The following is a 22,862-nucleotide window of genomic DNA, read 5'->3' as shown; positions in this document are numbered from 1 at the left end:
ATATCATGACCTAAGCCGAAGGTAGAGGCTTAACCCACTGAGCCACCCAGGCGCCCCCAGGATGTGATTTTTAATAAAGGCAGGAGTAGACTTCCTCCTCTGTGTCCAGATCGCCTGGGCTTACAGTCCACAAAAGTGGTCCTTCCTGGGTTTGGGGTTCTTTGGGGGCAGTTTTCCATCATTACACAGAGGCTCTTTAGCACCTTTTCCTAAAATAAGACCCATCTTACATGACTTTAGAAGCATCCCGGGTGTCCAGGGGAGTTAGTAGGCACAGTTTTAATATCTCAGAAATGATCCGTTGTCCTCTGTGATTCTATCAAAATGCAAGGTTCAGAACCTCCTTTGTGGGGAGGTGTAGTTGCGAGATCTCGAGCTTTGCAAACGCACGGGCCTGGCTTCAAATCACAGCGAATGAACAGAGCCCCCTTCATCTGACTGTCTTCATGGGGGATGACTCCTTCCACTTACAAGTTTGCTCAGGAAATGTTAATTTACCCTAAACTGTGTCCTAGGGGGGCAGTTGTCACACAGGAGTTTCTGTCTCCACCGCCAGCTGTGTTGTTGGCTTTCTTCCCTGAATCTGCCAAGGCCGGATTCCTCTGGTGCCAAATGTGAAATGGTGACACAAATTTCTAGGAACTGGGAGCATAGACTGCCCTTCCCCACCGCTGCAGGGTGTCTCCCTTTGCTGGGGGGTGGGGGTGAGTGGGTTCTAGGCTTCCTAGCACGACTTCGGTGAACTTTCCTCTTTCCTGAGCCGCTCTTTTCTTTCTGGTAAGGTAGGCGGGAGGGAAGCAAAGCGTACCGAGAATCGCTTTGGGAAATGGATATAGGAAGAGACTTCTCCCTGGCTCCATCCGGAGCGTGTCAGTAAACACTTGGGGTGAGAGCTTTAGCTGGGAGAGAGGAAGAAGGGAAATTTCTTTTAAAACAACTCTTTGGGCACATTCCTTTGTTAATCACTTAATTACAGTCCTTCTCCCCAACGGGAGAGCACCCTGCCTGTGGTGGGAGGTAGGGGGGACGTGGGGGATGCTGGTGCTGAGAGGGGCACCATCCCCAGGAGGAAGGAAACCACAGGTAGGAGGAGGTATGGGATAGAAGCCTGCACACGGGGTCCAGCCCTGGGCTCCATCCTGATGCCGCTCATAACATCTGGCTGAAAGTTTGCATAGACCTCTCTGAGCCCAGGGCACTTTCGACCTGGTTCTCCCAAGTGGGGTTCTGTACGCCTGGGCCTCCTCTGGCCCAGCTACTGGGGAGCTGTTTTGGGGGGTCTGTTTTGGGCGGGCGCAGGGCCCTGGCTGAGGCTTTGGCCAGCGCAGGCGGCTCTGCACTAAATTACAGTGATGAGGTGGGACACACAAAAGACCGAAATCTTTTTTTAATAAAAACAAAACAAAACTCCGGCCCCAAGCCCCTGGGCTGCTGAATGGCGATGGCTTCCTGTCAGGATTAGCCGGGCTGCCTGGGCTTGTGTGCACTGCCTTTCTCCTCAGGAAATACCTTTAGTAAGCCCCGGTGGGGTCCCCATGGCAACGCGCGAGGGGACCTGCTGACAGAGGCCATTCAGCCCGCCATTGTTCCTCGGCCCCTTTGTCGGGAGCTGTATTGCTGCCCCTCTGGCAAACACAGCAGTTTGCACCGTTTTGTCAGGCTGAATGTGGAGTTTTTACATTTTAATGGGTTCTTCTGGCAGTGGCCCATTTGCATGCAAAATGTTCCCTCTTACTTCTTTCCCTTTTCCTATTTAAGGAAAAAAAAAAAACTTACACTCCAAATCCCCTGGGTTGGGGGACTGGTGAGTGCTGCCCCAGGAGGGTGTGGGACCCTGCTAATTGATACTGTATGTTCTGTCTCCTCTATCACACATGCCTCTGCTCCCCCATTTCTGCAGCTTTCCCCAGATGTTGGGGACATGGTGAGTTCAGGGAATCCCCTGTTTTTAGGGCTTCCTCTCTGCCCCAATTCTTGTGGGAGGACAGTTATTCCCGGGATTTCGGTGAGATCCGTGCTCTGGCCCGGCCTTGCCAGACGAAAGTAAGTTTTCAGTTCCATTTCAAAGCCAAAATAACGTAATAAAAAACCTCTGCAGAGGGTTCCCGGAGCCCTGCCGCGCTGTTCTGTGTTCCTTTTAAGTTGCCTTCAAAGCCACCCCGAGTTCCTCCCCCACCCACAATTGCCCCCTCATTTATCTCTGGGGAGTTTGTGCCAAGACTGTAAACATTGCTGGACCACCAGTTCCCCCCACGTTCCTGAAGAGAATGGCCATTCTCCCCTAATTTTCTTGACCCAGAAATCCAAAATCAAAAGGGTTTCATAGGGATGACAGAAAATGTGACCCCGAGACAACAAGCCCGGGCTTTGTTGGGGCGGGTTATCCTCTGGAGTGCAGGATGTGGGTGACAGCACAGAGGCTAGAGAAGATGCGCATTTATGGACCAGCCCACGGCCAAGCAGCGTGAATAAGTGCAAGATAAAGCCTGGACAATCTGTATGTCTTGGGAGGGCACGTTAAGAATAGGGTTGAAGACTGCAGTTCGGGGAGTGAATTTTCACGACTGGAGGAGTGACAGGAGAGAGCAGAGGGAAAAGGCACTTTAGGAGGAAGCAAAATAAGAGGGGCAGGGTGGGCATTGGCTTGGCTGAGAGATTGGACAGCTGAGCTTGGGTGGGGGGTGGGGTGGCTCCAGATTCTGGAGGAGGAAGAAATGCACCGAGGGCCTAGGAGGTGTGAGGGCATGGAATGCGGGTGCCCGTGCAGACAAGTCAGGGTTTGAGTGCTGCACCGTTCAGATGTGTGAGCAGGAGAGCTGGCCCAAGGAGAGGGTTGGGGAGCCCCCTTTGCCTGATGTTCTTAATTTTCTCAGCAAGTCAGGCAGGGGTCATCAGAGGTCATCAGCTTGGCTGTAAACTATTCAGAGGTGAGGGTCTCAGGAGCCAGAGAAGGTGTCTGGCAACTGACCCAGAATGGAGCCAGGGACACGGGGAGGGGAGGACGGTGCTGTCTACTTGTGAAAGCCACATGAAGTACCTCAAGTGGGTCACCTGTCATTCTACCTGGTGCTGGGTGAAAATTGAGACACTGGAGGGGCCCAGGCCGGGCAGACCCAGCATCGAGAGCTAGTGCTGCTCAGCCAGTGCTGAGCCAGTGCTGACCCCAGTGTTGTGTGATTTTGAAAGAAATCCCTGAATCTCTGTTTTTCATACTTAAATGGGAATGAACATGAATAAACATGCCTCTTTTTTTTTTTTAAGATTTATTTATTAATTAGAACGAGCAGTGGGGAGGGGCAGAGAGAGAGAAGCAGATTCCCTGCTGAGCCGGGAGCCTGATGGGGGGATGTGGGGGCTCCGTCCCAGGACCTGGAGATCATGATCTGAGCCGAAGGCAGATGCTTAACCAGCTGAGCCACTGGGGAGCCCTAAACCTGCCTTTTGAAGTATCAAGTGCCATACCAAAACAGGGCACTATTCTTGGTCCCAAGCCTGTCACTGTCATAGGAACTGTCTCCTAAGAATGATAATGTTCATGGGCGCCTGGGTGGCTCAGTGGGTTAAGCCTCTGCCTTAGGCTCAGGTCATGATCTCAGGGTCCTGGGATCAAGTCCCACATCAGGCTCTCTGCTCAGCAGGGAGCCTGCTTCTCGCTATCTCTCTGCCTAATTGTGATCTCTGTCAAATAAATAAATAAAATCTTAAAAAAAAAATGACAAGGTTCATGTATGGGTTTGGGCCTCATCACAGGCCCCATTCCCCTACCTGGCACAGTGCCCACAGCTGGCAGAAGACTTCATGATTTCGAATCCAGCACTTGGCTCTGATGGGATGTACCCAGGGCAGAACTGCCTGCTAGGGAACGGTGGCACATTTCTGGCCGGTTGTGCCATCAGAAAATGCTACCTTCTGTTGGCTTATTGGGGACTACAAAGCCCTGGTATTTTGGAGGAATATTAGGAAGGGAAGAGGGACTCAGTAAGGCTCCATTAACAACATTCATCTTGTTCCTGGACTTGAGAGCTTGTGGGAAACACCGCCCCTCCCCCCTCCTCTTTTTCTAGCTGGTTCCCTGAGGATTACTAAAGTGTGGGTCCCTGATCTGCTCTTGGTTTTCCTTGGGGGATAGAAAGGCTCTGTTAGAGAAACAAGATGGGACTGGTGATTGGTCTTATGAATCCCTTTTACTCTCGTTAAAGGGGGCCCTGGATCCCGCCTACACAGCCTTCCACAGTGGTCTCATTCATGCAGCCAAGCGGGAGTTTTTGTTCACTCCCAGTTTCTGGAGAATTGACCAAGGCGTTGGCAGTCTTAACCTCTAGAGATATTCAGGTCCAACCCTAACCCTAACCCTAACTTTCCCGCGCCCAGTGATGAGAACAGGGACCCTGTGCCTTGAGCGTCAGAATGCAGAGCATCTTTTTCCACAATGCACTTCAAACACATGCACCTTAAACCTGGAAGAGTGAATGTTGTGATCTGACTTCTGGCCCGACCCCTCCGGCCTCAGGCAAGGTCATCACAGAATCCAGATACCAGATGTCCTCCAGCCTCTCGTTTTCCACCTCATCTCTTGGGAAACAAGATGCTAAAAGCAAGTTAGTGTTCTGGTTTGCCGCTTTCCTTACAGTAACCCCATTCCAGCTAACCAGGTTCTCCAAGATTGGAAGAACCATGGCTTCAAGGGGCCAAGCGATAAACTGGGTTTCTTTCCTTCATCTTCCATGACCAGCTCAATAAAGGCGTCCACTCCTCTCTTGCTACCAGACACCTAGCAAGTGTGACCCTGGCCCATTGGTCTTGACCAGAGAAAGGCCAGCTCAGAGGAACTGGGGCCACAGATACAAGGGCCTTTCCCAGTGGGGACATAAATGGGGGACACCAGAAAGACCAAAAGGAGAATGGAGGAGGGTAGGGACTGAATTGTTAGAGGCTTCCAGTGAGCAAGGACATCCTTGCATCAGCCACCATAAGTAGGACTCCCCCAGGTCAGGACTGTTATTCAGGGCAGCGATGCAGACAGGCAGGGCCCAGGAAACCAGCAATTGCGTGGTTACCTTTCCATCGCCTCCTAGAAGAAAGTGGCATTATACCTGCTTTGTAAATAGAGATGTTGACACACAATCAAGAGCACTCTTAGCCATGAAAAATATCTCCATAACCCAGGAGCTGTGGGCTGATTTTTGGTTCCTCTTAAAATTAGCTTTTCCCAAGTGCTAAATTCAGTTGAAGACCTCATTGGGTGTTTTCTGTCTTTGGCATTGTTAGGCACTGTGGGAAAATGACAACAGGCAGTTCTGCTCTGAGTTGGTTGCTGTTTCTTAGGAGAGGAAGACACGGGCACTTGGGACTGTTTAGGAAACAGTAGACCCAGATGTCCATCAACTGATAAACGGGTTCATAAAATGTAGACCATCCCTACAGTGGAATATTAGTTGGCCATGAAAAGGAGTGAAGTAGTGAGACGTGCCACAGCATGGAAGAACCTTGCAAGCGTTATGCTAAATGAAAGAAGACACTTGCAAAAGATCATCAGTGTGTGATTCCATTGATGCGAAATATCCAGGCCAGGCAGATGTCTAAGGAACAAAGCAGCAGTGGCTGGCTGTGGGTGGGGGGTTTCTTTTGGGGGTGATTAGAAAATGTTCTACAGTTAGATTGTGGTGATGGTTGCATAACTCTGTGAATATACTTTTAAAAAAATTGAACTTGTGTGCTCTAAATGGGTGACTTTTGTAGTATGTGAATATATCTCAACAAAGATGTTTTTAAAAGAAATGATACAAGATGGCATGTAATCGAGTGTGAATTTGTGTGGTTTGTGCAGAAACTGTGTTACAGTTAGGGTAGCAACACTTGGGGCCAACAGCAGGCTTCCTGCCGGCTTTGATGGTGCACTTTGAGCAGTGTCGGGCGGGGTGAAGTAGGGGAAGGACTAGAGCATCACAGAGCTGAAGGTCTTGAGCCAAAGTCAATTTTGTTGTGAGGAGAGAGTACAGTTGGCCTGGAGAACAGCCAGCCTTGAAGTGGAAGGTAGGGAGAAGAAGGCTCTGTGGGGGAGGAGAGCCTTGAATGCCAAGCAGGGGTTTTGATTTTATGGTGCAGGATCTTGATCAGGAGAATAAAGGGGCAAAGCACACCAAGGCTTAGAGCCTCCGAGGGAGTTGGAACTCCAGTGGCAGGGAAAAGAAAGCTGGTCCTTGAGACTTTTCATACATCCCCGTAAGTTGTGTTGAGATGACCAGGAAATTGGGGATCCAAACTAGAATCAGCCAGAGCTGGTCTCAGCCAGGCCAGTGTCCCTTGGCTGCTTTCTCCCGGGGAAGTGCCCACGTTGTCCTTACCACCTCTTTGTCCCCTGGGCCTGCCAAAAGAGGCTGTGATGCCAGAGGCTAAGAATTTGAGTTTACCGAGTTGACTGTTTGAGTTGACTATTTGACCAATGGCTTGTACAGATTAGGAGCTGCAAAATATTTAATCAGTGAGGTCATTGGAGGGAGTGGAGATTTGATCAATAGGAGTGTCTCCTGTTTTTCTTAAGGGTCAAGTCTCAACTGCTTTTCTTCTCCCTTCTTTTGGCAAAACCACAAACCATTAAAAATGGAAAGAATAACTTTTTTTTAAGACCCACAGAAGCTTATTTTTAATCAGTTACGTGTTCTGCTCACCTTTGTGGTGTTCCTCTTGACCTGATTCACAAAAATATAAATGACTGTTAGCCTGGTGGCTTCCAAACCCTTTTGAAGCAGCGCCCCCACTTTTGATGACTCACATATACCCAGTATTTAAGACAGCCCTTGGGTTGAAGAGGGTCAGGGCCTACTGCCTTGGCCCCTCTGAGGAAAGCAGCTGTTAGTCCCTGGTGCTGGCTGACGCCCAAGGGGCTCATTTCCTTCATTTGTAAGGTTTCTGGCAAAAACCTGGGTAAACTCCAGAGTTGGTTACAGTGAGGATTGGAGAAGGAGAAAAGAAGATTTAGAAAGGAAGAGGAGGAGGCAGTGCCTGTGTCCTTTTATGCATTTATTAGGCAACTCTTTGAGTGCCAGGCACTGTACTGGGTGTCATCCCCATCCTGGGGACTTTCCTTCAGTGTGCAGTGCAGTGGGAGGGCACCTGACCCAGACTGGGAGCTAGAAGAGGCTTTGAGGCAGAATCCCCAGCCAGGCAGAAACCTGGAGGGCAGCTGAGAGACAGCAGGACGTGGGCCTTTAAGGGCCCTGGGGTGCGGGGATGGGAGAAAGTGTGTGTTTCAGGGGCTCCTACTTTAGGGACCTGCAGGAAGTCCTGGCTGAGCCCGCTGATGGTTAACTGGGGCGTGGGGGGCTGAGAATGAAAGAAGGCTCCCAGGAGACATAAGTCAGGTGGTGGATAGGAGCCAAAACAAGTGCACTTTTTTTTTTTTTTTAAGATTTTATTTATTTATCTGACAGAGGGAGATCACAAGTAGGCAGAGAGAGAGAGAGGAGGAAGCAGGCTCCCTGCTGAGCAGAGAACCTGATGTGGGGCTCAATCCCAGGCCCCTGGGATCATGACCTGAGCTGAAGGCAGAGGCTTTAACCCACTGAGCCACCCAGGCGCCCCCAGGTGCACTTTTTTTGTGGGCGGAGGGCTTCGGTGGGCAGAGATGCAGGGAGGGAGCGCCCCTGAGCATCCTGAATGGAAATAGAAGCCGCATTTCCCCCTGCCTAGTAAAGGGGGGGTGCTCAGGACCAGGTAACAGTCTGGGACAGTGGCCTCCAGGGTGTGCCTGGCCTCAGGCCTTCTTTGTCAGTGCCCAGTTGCTGGTCGTGAGAGGGATGGATGGGTGACCGGGTCGCATCAGATCTGTGAGCCGTGGAGCACCCGGGATCCAGGGCAGGAGAGGTGAGGGGGAGCGAACGTGTGTGACAGTGTGTTGGGGGCGGGGAAGGCGGGGGCTTGAGGGGGGGAGCCCGGCAGTGGGACGAGGAGAAAGGAGCTTTGTGTGCAAGGGCTGCTGTAGCCAGAGCAAGTGTGGGCTTGGTGGCAGCTGCAGGCGTCCGCTCCTAATAGACTCAAAAGCTCTGAATCCTCTGGCCTGACACCTGTTAGCCAGAGGTTCCCCTGAGCTGACCTCTCCTTGGGCCGGCTCTTCCACATACGCATCTTACACATCGGACTCACTGAGGGCCGAGACCCTTCCCTGCCGGATCACTGGACCTGAGAGCCCCTGTTGACAAATTACCTTCTCTCTCTCCTTTAGGTGGGGGCTGCTGGATTTTTGAGGGACCGGGTTTGCTCAGCTGTTACTAGGGAAAGCGCTGAGGCTGGCCTAGCCCAAAGGAATGGGGTGTTCTCCTGGGAAGTGACCACTCTTGGCAAAGAACCGAGTGTGCAGGGAGGGGCATTCTGGACACAAAGAAGCCCTGGTGTGGGGAGGTGGGGGGGGGACTGGCCTTCCTCCCCTCCCCACCCCCCTTGAATGGAGGGGAATGAACGTCAACTGCTTAATGCTGCTGTGGCTGCTTCCTGGCTTTGCCTCTTTCTTCTTTTGCCCTTTATGGGGGAGTCAGGTAGAGAAGAAGAGGTAGGGTTCCAGGGGCCAGCTGTCCCCCACTGACCCCTACCCGCGTTCCCTCCTCCTAGCTCTGTAGCCCCCCGGGATGTCGCAGCTCAGTGCGGCTCGCCTAGCCTAACTCCCTTTGTCTCTCGCCCTCTTCCCTCTCCCCCTCTTCCTGCCCCATCCTCGATTCCTCTTCCCGGCCCCCATGGGTGGCTGCAGCCCAGCCCTGGGGAGCCCCCGTGGAAGTGGAGTCCTTCCTGGTCCACCCTGGTGACCCGCTGCAGCTTCGCTGTCGGCTGCGGGACGATGTCCAGAGCATCAACTGGCTGCGGGACGGGGTGCAGCTGGTGGAAAGCAACCGTACCCGCATCACAGGGGAGGAGGTGGAGGTGCGGGACTCCGTGCCTGCCGACTCCGGCCTCTACGCTTGTGTGACCAGCAGCCCCTCGGGCAGTGACACCACCTACTTCTCCGTCAATGTCTCAGGTTGGTAGCAAAGCCTGCCCTCTCCCTCTCCCCAGATGCATCCCTCCCATCCTCTCTGCTGGTTTCAGGGGGAGGCGAACCTCCGCCCCTTCAAGATCTGCCCCCACTCTGCTTCGGAAACTGCTGCCCACTAACACTGCTCCCCGCCCGCCGCGTGGCTTAGCTCTCAGGGGTGACCGGTTGGTGTAGGCCTCAGGTCAGCGATCTGGCCTTCCAGGATCTGCCTTAGAAGTGACTGCTGATACGCTTGGGTCAGTAAGACACTGATTTTTTCCACCATCGCTTGCCCAGATCTCCAGGTGCTACCTGGGACTCGGCCAGCTTCCATTCTGTCATTCCCTTGCCATTTGGACTTGGTACTTGGCTCAGGGGTTAGAGCCCTGGACTGTGTGGTGAGGTGGGTCCCTACTGTGATGGGAAGGGATCCAGGTGCACCGCCATACTCCCAGGCTTCATGGAAAACATCTGTCCTCCAGCTTCTGGAGCTGTATTAAGGGCAGCCAGGGAACCCCAGAGCTCTGTGACTTTGGGAATCTGCCACTTCTAGAACATGACTTTTATACAACTCTAGGGTTAAACAAAGAAGAGCTGAAATTTTCTTTACACCATGTGTGCAAATCCAGGGTGAGGGCTGGGCATCACCTCTCCTCCAGGCATCATTTAGAACCTGCCCCCCAGTTGAAGGACTTGCCTCCTTTATTTCCCTCCAGACCCCCAAAAGCATTAGGAGGGACTGGAAAAAGATCTGGCATGAACGCTACTTGGTGACCACATGTGTGTCAAGCCTCTTAAAAGGAGTGGATCCTTGCGGAGAAGTGTTGGCAGCTGCGGACTGTGGTGGGCTCCCTCTCTGCTCTGGTTATGAAGGGCAGCCCCAAACGTTAGCACACGTGTGGTGGAAAAATCCCAACTAGAAATTGTTTGGGCCATGGCTGTAGAAATGGCTTCTGGTCATAGTGTGCCTAGACCTGTCTGGGTTTCTCAAGAAGGAGACACATAGTTTCCCTGGCTGCTAGTCCTGAGACCCAGCACATGCAGGTGGTGCTGAGTTTCGAGAACCTCTGAATGCAGGGTAGAATGGAATTCGAGAGGACCGGCTGCCCCTGATGGAACTGGCCAGTCTCGAGGCTTCTGGACAGAGGAGTACTGCACTGGGATGGAAAAGGTGGGGGACAGGCAAAGAGAATGCAGTTCAATGACGTTTCCATCCTGCAGAGAGACTGTCACTGAGGGCAGGATGGGACTGGGGTCCAGTGTGGGGACGGGCACCTGCAATCGTCTGTAACTGGACTGGCCTTCATGTCCATGGCCGGCTGTTGATACGGATGGAAACCTAGTGAGCCCTTTTCCTTCAAAGGGACCTCAGTGCCCCCTTCTGCTTCCCATAGATGCTCTCCCCTCCTCGGAGGATGACGATGATGATGATGACTCCTCTTCAGAGGAGAAAGAGACAGATAACACCAAACCAAACCGTATGCGTGAGACACTGTTTCCTACCTTACTGCCCTTTGGGCCGGGTGTTGGGTTTGAGAGGGAAGGGGGAGGCTTGGATGATTGTTGGGAGAATGGGAGGAGAGGACACATGGGGTCATGATGCTTAGCCCTGGGGTCCCTGGGGTGCCCTGATTAGAGCAGGCACTGTTCACAAGTGTTGGGCAGGTAGGCAGGACACCTCTGGGTCCTGGCCTAGGCTCCTGCTCCTGAACCTGACTGGCCCCCTGCCTGCCTCTCTTGGCTTTCCCTGGGCAGCCGTGGCTCCATACTGGACATCCCCAGAAAAGATGGAAAAGAAATTGCACGCGGTGCCAGCTGCCAAGACCGTGAAGTTCAAATGCCCTTCCAGTGGGACTCCCAACCCCACACTGCGCTGGTTGAAAAATGGCAAAGAATTCAAACCTGACCACAGGATTGGAGGCTACAAGGTACGTGTGCGTATATGAAAGTTGGCGTAAGAGGAACAGGAGAAGCTACTTGGAAGATCCTTATTATGTGTCATTAATTGTTTAATGATTTCTAACTATAAAAGCAGTGCACTTTAGAAAAATTTCAGGTACAAGAAACTGCAAATGAAGCTTTAAAATGTTTTCAGTCTTGGAGCACCTGGGTGGCTCAGTGTTAACCGTCCAACTCTGCTCAGCTCATGATCTCAGAGTTGTGAGATCAAGCCCCTCATCGGGCTCCACAGTGGGCGTGGAGCCTGCTTGGGATTCTCTCTCCCTCTGCCCTGCCCCCACCTTGTGTGCTCGCTCTCACAAAACAAAAACAAAAACCTTTTCAGTCTTTTTTTCTATGTATATGGTTTTTATATAATCATACTGTATATATAATTTCTTGTCACTTCTTAATATTACAACATGAGTCTTTCGCCATGTGTTTGAGAGATAATTTTTCATGGCTGCATAGTATTTCATTATTAAAATGTCTCATAATATAACAACCTGTTTTGTGGTATTTGTCACTTTCTGATTTTTCACTATAAATTATATTATGGTGAATATCTTTGTACATAAATCTTTGTCTGTGCTTTTAAAGATTGCCAGGAGTGAAGTTACTAGACCACGTATAAGAATTTTTTTAAGCCCTTGATGCATATTTTGCATCACCTTTTTCTCCTCCGGTAATTAGGTAATTTTACTCATTCGTTTATTTCTTTTTACATGAACATTTCCTGAACACATATCTTTCCAGAAAGTGTACTGGGCAGTAGAGTTCCAAGTACATATTTTATATTTTATTTTATATTATATTTTATATTATATTATATTTTATTTTATATTTTATTTATTGTGATATTTGCTTTAATGGAGGATGATGTAATGAGCAGGAGTGTGATTTTATTTTTTAATTTTATTTTACTATGTAAAATATGGTATGGTAACAATTACTTTCCCAAAAGAAAAAATTAGTTCATCTCCCCGTAGCAGAGTATGAGAATGGCAAGTTTCCCATACCTGAGCCAACAACTTTGATGAGAAAAGTACCTCACTCTTCTCTTATGTATTGTTCTGCTTCTTAGCAGACTTTAGATTTTCATATATTAATAAGCGATTTTTGTTTCCTGCTGTGTGAATTGTCTGTTTGCATCCTTTGCCCATCTACGTCTCTAGGAAGAACTTCTTCCTCCTTAATCCCTTCTTTAGACTCTGATCATCCTTCTGTCCCATCTCACCTCGCTGCTTTTTTGCCATTAATCTTGTACAAGGAAAGCGGAGATTGGGGTGCGTGGCTGTCTCAGTTGGTGAGCATGCAATTCCTGATCCCAGGGTTGTAAGTTTGAGCCCCACACTGAGTGTGGAGATTGCTTTATTTTTTTTTTTTAAGATTTTATTTATTTATTTGACAGAGATCACAAGTAGGCAGAGAGGAAGGGAAGCAGGCTCCCTGCTGAGCAGAGAGCCTGATGCCCCCTGGCATCATCCCCTGAGCCGAAGGCAGAGGCTTTAACCCACTGAGCCACACAGGTGCCCTGGGATTGCTTTAAAAAAAAAATCTTTAAAAAGAAAAGGAAAGCAGAGATCAGGAAAAATAGGGAAACATTTTAAAGTAATTTATGCAACACTTGCCGTGTGCAAGGCACTGCCATGTGATAGAGGGCAGTGTTCCTGACCACAGAGAATTTCCAGTCTAACAGGAGGGCATGCATCCTTGAACACTTGTCACAAAAAGTGGGCTGTGATCAGGGGCCCAGAGGGATAGTGAGAACCATTCTGACCCAAGGTTGGGCAGGAGGAGAGGGTTCTTGGAAGAAGAGGTCAGAGGCATACTGGGCTGAACTCCGGGAGGGGCAGAGTGGGAAGAGCCTGGTGCATTTGGGAAAAGGCGGGAGGCACGTAGGTCAGACAGCAGGTGGCCCTGGCTGTTGCAGGAGGATGTCCAGAGTTCCTTGTACCTGCCTACCTATGCGCCTGATGGGTTCTTTCAGTACACCTGGACCGGGGGCGGGGTGGGGGGGCGGTCTCTGCCCTGTCCTGGCCCACATGCCGCAGGGGGCCCCAGGCTGGGACTGGAGGGTAAGTGCCACCGGGAGCTTCTGCCTCCATTCTCCTCCAGACCCGCAGTGGAGCGCTCTGGCATGTCTCCCCTCAGGTCCGTTACGCCACCTGGAGCATCATAATGGACTCCGTGGTGCCTTCGGATAAGGGCAACTACACGTGCATCGTGGAGAATGAATATGGCAGCATTAACCACACCTACCAGCTCGACGTAGTGGGTAAGAAGGTCGCGGCGACAGGGTGAGAGGAGCTGCGAGGAAAGAGAGCAGGGCTTTGAGAGAATGGCCAGAGTGTCCAGGCTGGCACAGACATCTGTTAGCTGTCACCTGAAGCCGGTTTCGTGCCCGGTTTGTGCATTTAGTTGAGAGGCTTGGACGCCGCTCTGGCTCCTGAAAGGTGAAAGGTGTTGTGGCTGGTGTCCCATGAGGGGTGACCAGAGTGGGGGGTCACACGGCATTCCGGTGGCTGCTGCCTCGTGGACAGTCTGCTGGGGGTCGGGGCTTGGGCACCGGCAGTTCCCACGGGCGAGGTTGGCACCATGCTTCCTGCTCCAGAGAAGAGCAGACGGAGGCTCAGTAGTGCCAGACCCCAGCCCCGTGCCAACTGTGGGGCATCGCAGGAAACTTGAGGAGGCCCAGCACGGCTCTTGGTACTGCTGCGGCAGCCCCTCATTCTCTAGAGATCTTACGGTAAAGAGCTGCCCCCCCAGCATTCTGTCTTGGCTTTGAGGATATGGCATAAAGAGAAGCTTCTGGTGCAGCCGGAAAAGACCAGAGATTCGGCACTGCTGGGGAGCTCTGAGTGCTGCTGGTGCTGCTGTTTTTGGGCCACACTTGCAGGAGCAAGTCTAAACTCCTCTGTGTAATTTTTGTTAGGGAGGACTGGGGGTGTGATCAAAGTGATAGGGTCTCTCCATCGAAGGCGGGAGAGACTTCTGGTGCCCGTGAAAATGGATGCATGGCTGTGCGGAGGAAGATCCTCGTCACTTAGATCTTCCCTCTCCCGGCTCAGAGTCATGGGGCTAAGGCTTGGCAGAGACTGGAAATGCTCTGCTCACTGGAAAAGCCAAGGGGAGCTCACTTCTCTTTGGTGGTCTTGGGGACGCCCTCTGTCACCATCCCAGCCAGAAGCGGGCCATGGCGGGGCCTCATGAGTCTCTCCTGTCTCTTCCTTCCACAGAGCGGTCCCCTCACCGGCCCATCCTGCAGGCAGGGTTGCCTGCCAACAAGACCGTGGCCCTGGGCAGCAATGTGGAGTTCATGTGTAAGGTGTACAGTGACCCACAGCCCCATATCCAGTGGCTAAAGCACATCGAGGTGAATGGGAGTAAGATTGGTCCAGACAACCTGCCTTATGTCCAGATCTTGAAGGTAATCTTGGCCCTGGTCCCTGTGGGCTGGGTGCTGGGAAGGAGACCTGTATCTCCCTGGTCCCCAGTGGCTATGGTCAGTCTTAGTACCAGTGACTGGGAGGCATCACTTAACCCTTCAGGCACATGCTCCGTTTTAAATAGGGACCTAGCCACGTTGCCCAGAGCTAGTGACAGGTCACAGAGTGGCCGTGCAGTGGGAACTGAGGGGTGGGGAGGCCACTGCTGGTTTCTGGAGAGCCACGAGAGTGACTTTGCTCAGGCTTTTGGCTCAGCTGTTTTCAGGAAAGGCATTTGGACTCCTGATTTTCCATTGCCCAGGACCAAAGCCTTTCCAGCAAGCGTTTCCCAGCTTCCACCCTATCTCCCAGGTCACGTCCTTTCTGGCGAGTGAGTGAACGATAAGGGCACGACTCTTAAGTAGTGTTGGAAAAGCAAGGGCTGCAGGTAGATTGTAAACAGCATCAGGAGTAATGGCCTTCTCTTCCTTTTCCTCTCACTCCCAGACTGTCATTGTCCCCGAATGCTCCACTAATCCAGGGAAGGTAATTGCCTAATTCCCCCAGTGGATCTCGCAACAAGACGTAACGGGGGGCTGGCTAACTCTGGTGCCAGGAGGTGGAGTTAGACCTCCTCCTCCCCTGGCTTGGCCCTCCCAGAGTTTTACGGCCATCCCTTCTCTTCACTACTGGTGCTGAAACCGCTGTGTCAGAGAACGAGGCCATGGCCTTGGCCCTTAGCTTTTGGCTCCCTTCAGAGTCCCTGCCCTAGACCCGGACGAGGGGGCCTGACACAGACACAACGTGTGACTGGGGGCAGCCGTTTTCTTTTTAAGTTTATTTTTTCAGTCAGATGCTTTGGGCCTTCGAAGTCCAGTTTTGTCCTACTGAGAAGGGAAAGATGGTAAATCTCACTACTGTCTCCCTTGCCTCAGCTCCCTGGGCCTGCCTTAACCTTACATGGGAGCGAAGTCTGGCCACGTCTCAGTGTGTGCCCCACTGACTGGCTTGTCGTTGGTTTGTTCTAGCATTCGGGGATTAATAGCTCGGATGCGGAGGTGCTGACCCTGTTCAATGTGACAGAGGCCCAGAGCGGGGAGTATGTGTGTAAGGTTTCCAATTATATTGGTGAAGCTAGCCAGTCTGCGTGGCTCACTGTCACCAGACCTGTGGCAAAAGGTAATGGGGAGCTGGATGGGGCCCTGTGCTGGGAGTGTGGTTCAGACCCCACGCTGCTGGGGCAGATGGGGAAGCCAGCACCCGACTTTCCCTGTCACCCTGCTGTACTTCTAGAGCCCAGAGCCATGGAAAAATACCCGGCCTGGGAGGCTGATTTGGTTTGGTCTTGTGTTGGTGTCTGTTCCCTCTGTGCCTTGTGTGTGCTCCTTGGCTGTGTGTGCATTTGTGGGTTCGGTCTGGCCGCGTGCTGAACAACAGCACAGACGGAGGTTTGAGTGGTGAAGCGAAGGGGCCGGGCGTCCCCTTGCAAACCGTGCGTGTGCGTGTGTGTGTGTGTGCATGCACGTGTGACTGCAGCACCCATCCATCCCTCCTGTGTGTGCCTTCTGACTTTCTCTACCTGAAACCAAACAGCCCCCGCCGCCGGGCCCCATTTCTCCATGCTGCCCGCCGCCCGCCCGCATGCTTGGACGGGCCAGGGGCTGCCAGCATCTGGTGAAGGGTCGTAACCAGCCAGCGGCGTCTCAAGTCTGCGGAGCCCCTCCCTCAGGGTCTCACTGTCTTCCTCTAACAGGTCTGGCTGCCTGGTGGTTTTTGTTTGTTCCTTGTTGCAAAGGAGACGCTGGGGAGCATTTCTTCCTCCGGTTTTTTTCCCCCCCTTCTCTTCCTCCCTCCCTTTCTCTGTGTGTCTCTGAGAGGTCTCATGTCCTGTGCTTGTCCATTTTGCTTCCGTTGTCTCTTCTAGACTGCCGGAGTTAATACCACCGACAAAGAGATGGAAGTGCTCCACTTAAGGAATGTCTCCTTTGAGGACGCGGGGGAGTATACGTGCTTGGCGGGTAACTCTATCGGACTGTCCCATCACTCTGCATGGTTGACCGTTCTGGAAGGTATACACTGTACTTCTCCTCTCGATGTCCTGCCCTCACCACGGGCACGGGGGGAGCATGCATTGTGGGGCTGGGGGAGACACAGAGCCGGGAGAGGTAGAGGAGTGGGCTCCTGGGGCCAGCAGGTGGCCCTGACGATTTGTCTGAAAGCTTGAGGGTCGAATCCCCTCGGCTCTCCCAGGAGCTGTCCTCGTTTTGCAGGAACACGGAGGCCTCCTACCTGCATACCCGCATCTGGCTCTCCCCCTTGGCCAATGCAATGCATGCATGGAATCTGGAGCTAACCTGCAGCTGGGCTCTCGTGCAGGGCAGGCTCCTTCCCTCCTTGGGCCCAGCAGCCTTCCCCGACTAGTCTGATCCTTTTTTGCTGGCTCCAGAGGTCTCAAGAGAGGCCTGGGCTGCCGCCTCTAACCAGATGTAGGCATTCTGCAAAGAGAGGCTTGTTGCTTATCAGGAAGAGAGCCAGCCCCCCAGCCGCCCTCTGATCTCAGGAGGAGAGGCTCCATCCACCCAGATGCGGGAAGTGGAGCTTTAAGTGAGGCCTGACTCTGGAGGCCGTAGGGGACTCCGTGTTGCCCATGTATCCTCTTGGGCTCCCGGAAGGGAGGTGTGTGTGCTGGGCTGGGAAGGAAGGAGCCTACAGCCTGCTCAGGTGGTGGGGCTGGTCATCGCTGCCTCTTGAGGGTCCTGCACGTGGGTCTGGGCACAGTGCTGACACTGCCCTCCTCTCCCTCCCTGTCTCTTCCTCTGCCTTGCCTGGCCAGCAGGGTCTGACCCCTGCTTGAGGCAGAGAAGTGTTCTGTTTTTATCCCGTCGCTGTCTTTGTCCCGTGTGTGCTCCCACTTGGTTGTCTTCGTTTGTCCATACTGGGGAGAGCGAAAAACAGAAACACTTCCTCCTGTTATCAGCTCTGCTGCCTCCTTGTTGGGCTCCCGGGGGTTCCTTCAGGCTCCATCTGGGGTCACACTGGTGCCTCTCTGGGGAGGTCCCTGGAGTGCCTGCCTCTGTGGCTGGCTGGTTTCTTTAGAAGAAAACCATGCAAGGAAGAGGGGCATTCAAGCTGGTGGGGAAGGGATGTCCGGGAAGCCTCCTTGTCTCTCGTGCATAAGAGAACAGGAGTTTCGGCTGGATGGGCTTTTGTGGGAGCAGGCTGAATTCTAAATGGAAGGTGGGAGAAGAGAAGAAAACAGTGCCTCCTCCCCAATTTCCTCCTTCGGTTTTAGGAGTTGGGGCCTGAGTAGAATCCTTAAGTGCAGCAAAGTGGACATGGTGGGAAATGAAGTTAGTTTTGCCTGTGGTTTAGCTAGGTACAAATATTTATGTGTCTGACCTGACCCAGGCGGCATAGGCAGAATATGAGGACCCAGGACACAGACTCACAGACTGGGTCCCTCCCTCTTCTCCCTCCTTGAACTCACAGTGTGTTGCTGTATGTCAGGTGCTGTGGCACATGGAAATGGAGAAGATGCCCCTGGGCTGTCAGGGACAACAGACTCCTAAGTGGTTCCTCTGTCCCGTGTGACAGGGGTTACCCGTAGTGCTGGGGCCCTGCGGAGAAGGACGGGGTTTCCATGAAGAGACTGAGAAAGTCCTTGTGGGGTCCCTGGTCCCCGGCAATCCCAGCATTCCAGCTGAGCAAGGCAGGCTCCTGAATGAACGAGGATGGGCCTTAAGTGGCAAGAAAGTTCTAGTCCATCCCCCTTGGGGGATTCGAGTCGGGATCAGGAAGACTCAGAGATCACAAGCTGACTAATCAGCTCAGTGCCAGACCTCAGTCCCGCCTGGGACCTGGCTAGGTTCTTTTCTGCCCTGAAAATTCTCAGACGAAAGGAGGTGGGGGTGGCCTTTCTTATGAAGCTGGGACCCTGGTGATCTGGGTCTCCAGAGCCTGCTAATACCCTGTTCACACTGACTCAGCCCTGGAAGAGAGGCCCGCGGTGATGACCTCGCCCCTGTACCTGGAGATCATCATCTACTGCACGGGGGCCTTCCTCATCTCGTGCATGGTGGGCTCTGTCATCATCTACAAGATGAAGAGTGGCACCAAGAAGAGCGACTTCCACAGCCAGATGGCCGTGCACAAGCTGGCCAAGAGCATCCCTCTGCGCAGACAGGTAACAGAAAGTAGATAGGGGATTTGCACACTCCGCATCGCCTTCTATCCTTTCGCGCCCCCCCCGGGGGTGGGGGCTCCTCTAGGACCTTCGGATGCCCTGCTCTCTCTTCTGTCCCCAACCTGCCACTTTTAGCTTTGCTTCCTAGTTTCTGGGCCAGGGGCAGTGTTGTCCTAAGTGCTCCAGGGTTGGGTTCCAAGCATTTCTAGCCCATGAATTCGGTGCCCACCATACCCCAGCTGCAAGCCCCCTGCTCACCCGGCACATGGATCGGGAGAAGGTCCTACCTGGGCTGAATGTGCAACTCTGGTTGCACTTTTAAAGGGTCCCTGAGGGCCAGTTAGAGGTACAGAGATAGAGAGGAGAGGACCTGAGGCAGGTGCCAGGATGCCACCCTCCTCTTGTCCAAGGAAATGGAACAGAGAGGGTGAAGGCGTGTCAAAGGAGGGAACATTCCTTCAGAGCTGGGCTGAGTCTGGAGGGTGCTTTGGGAGTTAATAATCCTGGATGACTGGGTGGCTCAGTAGGTTAGGTGTCTGCCTTGTGCTCAGGTCCTGATCCCAGGGTCCTGGGATCAAGCTCCATATTGGGCTCCCTGCTCAGTGGGGAGCCTGCTTCTCTCTCTGCCTCTGCCCCTCCCTGCTGCTCCTGCTCTCTTTTGCTGTCTCTCTCCGAAAGAAATAAATAAAATTTTCAAAAAGGGCGAAGGGATGCATAATCTGAGGCAGAGTTTTCACAAAGAATGGGGTCAAGAGTAGAGTTGTGATTGCAATGATAGTCTGGAAGAGATAGATTTGGTCTGCTTGTTAGAGGTGAGTGAAAAGGGTAGCTGGCGGCAAAAATAAGGCTGTTTTTGAACTTAGATCTTCAGACCTCTTGTGGTCTTTCTGGCACTCTGTGTTGGGGAAAGAATGTCAAATAACAGACACATATCCCCGCCACTGGTGGAAAGCCCTGACGGGGAGTTGTGGGAATTTCCTGCGGCTCAGTACCCCCACTCCCCTCCCCGACCCCATCCTCGCTAGAAGGGTGACCCCACGCTTCCCTGTAGGTGTCGGCGGATTCCAGTGCATCCATGAACTCTGGGGTTCTGCTGGTTCGGCCCTCACGGCTCTCCTCTAGTGGAACCCCCATGCTGGCCGGGGTCTCTGAATACGAGCTTCCCGAAGACCCTCGCTGGGAGCTGCCTCGAGATAGGTAATACTTTAACTCTCAGCTTCAGAGGGAGCCCCCCCCCCCCCGGCTCAGAGTGAACGTGTACCAGATGCATCCAGAAAGAGTAGTTGACACTTTCTGCTCTCAGTTGGGTGGAATTTGGAGATGTGGAGATGGGATGTTCCTCCAAGGCTGAAATTTTACCAGCCCCATCTCACACCACCCTTTGTTTTCTCAAAAGGCTGGTTTTAGGCAAACCCCTGGGAGAGGGCTGCTTTGGGCAGGTGGTGTTGGCGGAGGCCATTGGGCTGGACAAGGACAAACCGAACCGTGTGACCAAAGTGGCTGTGAAGATGTTGAAGGGTAAGTGATGTCTCTGTCCTTGGAAAAACAAGCCCTTCCTTCTCCAAGCAAACTGTGGGCCTTGGGCCACCGTTCTGTGCAGTGCCCTGTCACGGTCCACACCTGCCACACGGCCCGCATAGCATTGCCTGGATTCATCATTCTGAACCCTGACATGGCCACATTCTCACTTTGTTCTTGACATCAGTCTGGGCTGCAGTCGGGTTTATTCTAGGTACCGTAGCTAGCTGGTTTTTCTTACCCGTTCTCCGCCCCACACCCTAGCACATGTTGCCAACAGCTCTCGTAAGGGGGAAGGGAAAATCGATTGCGATGTGAAATGGGGAGGAAAAAGAAGCAAGTCCCTGAGACCAGGGCCTCCTCGGGCATCCACCCCGTGTCCCCTCCCTTCGCTTTTCTCCTCTTGTCCTCCCTTCCAAGTAACTGAGTCTCGTGCCCTCCTGGTTTGTGTGTAAAGCGGATGCAACAGAGAAAGACCTATCAGACCTAATCTCAGAAATGGAGATGATGAAGATGATCGGGAAGCACAAGAACATCATCAACCTGCTGGGGGCCTGCACGCAAGACGGTAGGTGCCAGGCTAGGCCAGCTCTCCCGCCCCGGCCAGCGCAGGGGCTCTGCTGAGAACCTGGGCCTCCCCCTCGAATAACAGTGTGTTTCAGGGAGGAGATCATAATCAGTGACCAGGCATTTCAGCGAAGCTTAGGGAAGGGGGTTAAGAGGGGAGACCAGTTCAGCGGTAGCTGGAGGTACCTCTCAGGGTCTGGGCTGATGCCCTCTGGCATTCGTCTGAGAAGTTAGGTATCTAGACTCATACACATAGTGTGTGGGTAGAACCAGCTGAGTCACTATGGCTTAAATTAGCCCCCCTCCCAGCTTTGCTCAGGAGCTTCCTGGAGTACGCTGGGAAGAATCATTTCCATAGCTTTCTTGGGGTAGTGGAATGAATTTCCCAGGCTCCCTAAAGGTGCAGGTAGGCCTAGGGAACAAACGTGGTATGCAATTGAGGGTGGGGCTTCCTGGGCATGAACCTGAGCACCTGCCTGCCCTCCCTGATGGCAAGTCCGCCCCCGCACTCCCAGGTCCTTTGTACGTCATCGTGGAGTATGCCTCCAAAGGCAACCTACGAGAGTACCTGCAGGCCCGGAGGCCCCCCGGGCTGGAGTACTGTTACAACCCCAGCCACAACCCAGAGGAGCAGCTCTCCTCCAAGGACCTGGTATCCTGCGCCTATCAGGTGGCCCGAGGCATGGAGTATCTCGCCTCCAAGAAGGTATGGCATCTGAGGGTTCCCTTGGGTGAGGCAGGGGTGGGAACAGAGCCTTCCAGGTACTCCAGTTTATGACTTTGTGTCCTCTGGTGGGGTTGGAGGCGTCTGGAGTCATGCCTGCCAGTGCTCTCTTAGGCTCTCAGGGACGTTGGGAGTCTGGAGAGCCAGTGTAGCCCGTGGTGTTCGGGTCGGACTGGATACGGTTCAGATCTGTGCATTGCCACTCGGTATAGCCCCAGGCAGCTACTTCTAGATCTCCAAACACAAAGAATGATAAGCCCTGTGTTGTGGGATGGTTGTGGGGCAGGATGGAGTCTTGTGTGATGGTGTGAAGTACAGTGTGGGTACTCAGTAAACGGAGGCTTTGTCTGAGCCCTAGCGCAGTGCAGATGTGCTGCAGCTGGGGGCCAGGGCTCGAGAGCACACTCCTATGCCGGCTGGCCCGAAGCATCCAGGTTCAGCCTTCCTGGGTGCGAATCCAGAGCTATGAGTTGGGAGGAGTGGCAGGGAAGCCCCATGCAGAGGGCTTGCTACAGTGATTCAGGGTCCTGGAGCTGGAGGTGCTCGATGGCTGCCTTTGAAGTGGAAGCGAGGGACCTCCCAGCCATGGCCTAGAAAGGTCCAGGGGTAGTGGTGTGGCAGGAGGAGGAGGCCCCGTGCAGCACAGGGCAGCGTGGGTGCTGGAGCCGAGGCCCCCGGGCAGGCTGGCGGCTGGCAGCCCCTCACCCACACCCCGGCCTCTGCTCCCCACAGTGCATACACCGAGACCTGGCCGCCAGGAATGTGCTGGTGACCGAGGACAACGTGATGAAGATCGCAGACTTCGGCCTCGCACGGGACATCCACCACATCGACTACTATAAAAAGACAACCAATGTAAGTGCTGAGGACAGAACAGCCATGGGTCCTCTGCCCAGGACTCCATTGGGCTTTCTTCTACTTCCATCTCTGGGCTGGGGCCCAGCACAGGTGGCCTTGCTTGAGAGGCGGTGTGGTGGGACGAGCCAAGCACATGTCCTCCTTCCCACATCTGGTCCCGTGTGTGTGCCCCCCAACCGTGCCCCCCTGCCGCCCCCTTCTTGTCCCTGCATCACCGGGGCTTGGGCTACCCGCAGTCTCCCTATGTCACTTACAGGGCCGGCTGCCTGTGAAGTGGATGGCCCCCGAGGCCTTGTTTGACAGGATCTATACCCACCAGAGTGACGTGTGAGTTTCAAAGTGGCAGTTGCCAGGGATACATGGGATAGAACATTCCAGCATAGTAAAGTCCTGGGTGCCCCTCTGGATTGACAGGGGTCTGCTTCCCTCTCGGAGAGAACAAAACAAAACACTGGACATGTCTACCTACTTTGTTCACTTGGTAGAGGTTGGAAGGCCAGTGTGAGCTCCAGCGCTGGCCCTCGTGTTCCCCGTAAGCGTCTGTGCTCGGGGAGGGTGGGGTCAGGGTGACGAGCCACCGGGGAAACGGAAAGGATTCTGGGCTGGCCTCGCCCTGTGCCCCTGAGACCTGCTGGCTCTGTGCTC

The 22,862-nt window shown here is 53.3% G+C and overlaps 1 protein-coding gene across 3 annotated transcripts in view; it reads left to right on the top strand.

Moving 5' to 3' along the window:
• The window catches only part of FGFR1 (fibroblast growth factor receptor 1), a 47,091-nt gene that overhangs the window by 22,691 nt on the left and 1,538 nt on the right, over window positions 1-22,862 (top strand). Inside the window, exons 3-15 of one of the 3 annotated variants that reach the window (XM_080796228.1) lie at window positions 8,741-9,007; window positions 10,396-10,479; window positions 10,757-10,929; window positions 13,094-13,217; window positions 14,179-14,369; window positions 16,292-16,436; window positions 18,354-18,550; window positions 19,602-19,747; window positions 19,947-20,068; window positions 20,526-20,636; window positions 21,151-21,341; window positions 22,092-22,214; window positions 22,474-22,544. In XM_080796228.1, the coding sequence (XP_080652354.1) occupies window positions 8,741-9,007; window positions 10,396-10,479; window positions 10,757-10,929; window positions 13,094-13,217; window positions 14,179-14,369; window positions 16,292-16,436; window positions 18,354-18,550; window positions 19,602-19,747; window positions 19,947-20,068; window positions 20,526-20,636; window positions 21,151-21,341; window positions 22,092-22,214; window positions 22,474-22,544 (1,945 nt within the window). Of the gene's footprint in view, window positions 1-8,740; window positions 9,008-10,395; window positions 10,486-10,756; window positions 10,930-13,093; window positions 13,218-14,178; window positions 14,370-16,291; window positions 16,437-18,353; window positions 18,551-19,601; window positions 19,748-19,946; window positions 20,069-20,525; window positions 20,637-21,150; window positions 21,342-22,091; window positions 22,215-22,473; window positions 22,545-22,862 lie in introns of all 3 variants that reach the window. The other 2 variants (XM_080796227.1, XM_080796229.1) reach the window with 2 other exon arrangements.

This window comes from Martes martes (genome assembly GCF_963455335.1).
Source record: "Martes martes genome assembly, chromosome: 2".
Classification (NCBI taxonomy): Eukaryota; Metazoa; Chordata; class Mammalia; order Carnivora; family Mustelidae; genus Martes; species Martes martes.
The sequence above is the reverse complement of the archived record's forward strand: the minus strand, read 5'-3'. Positions and strand labels throughout refer to the sequence as shown.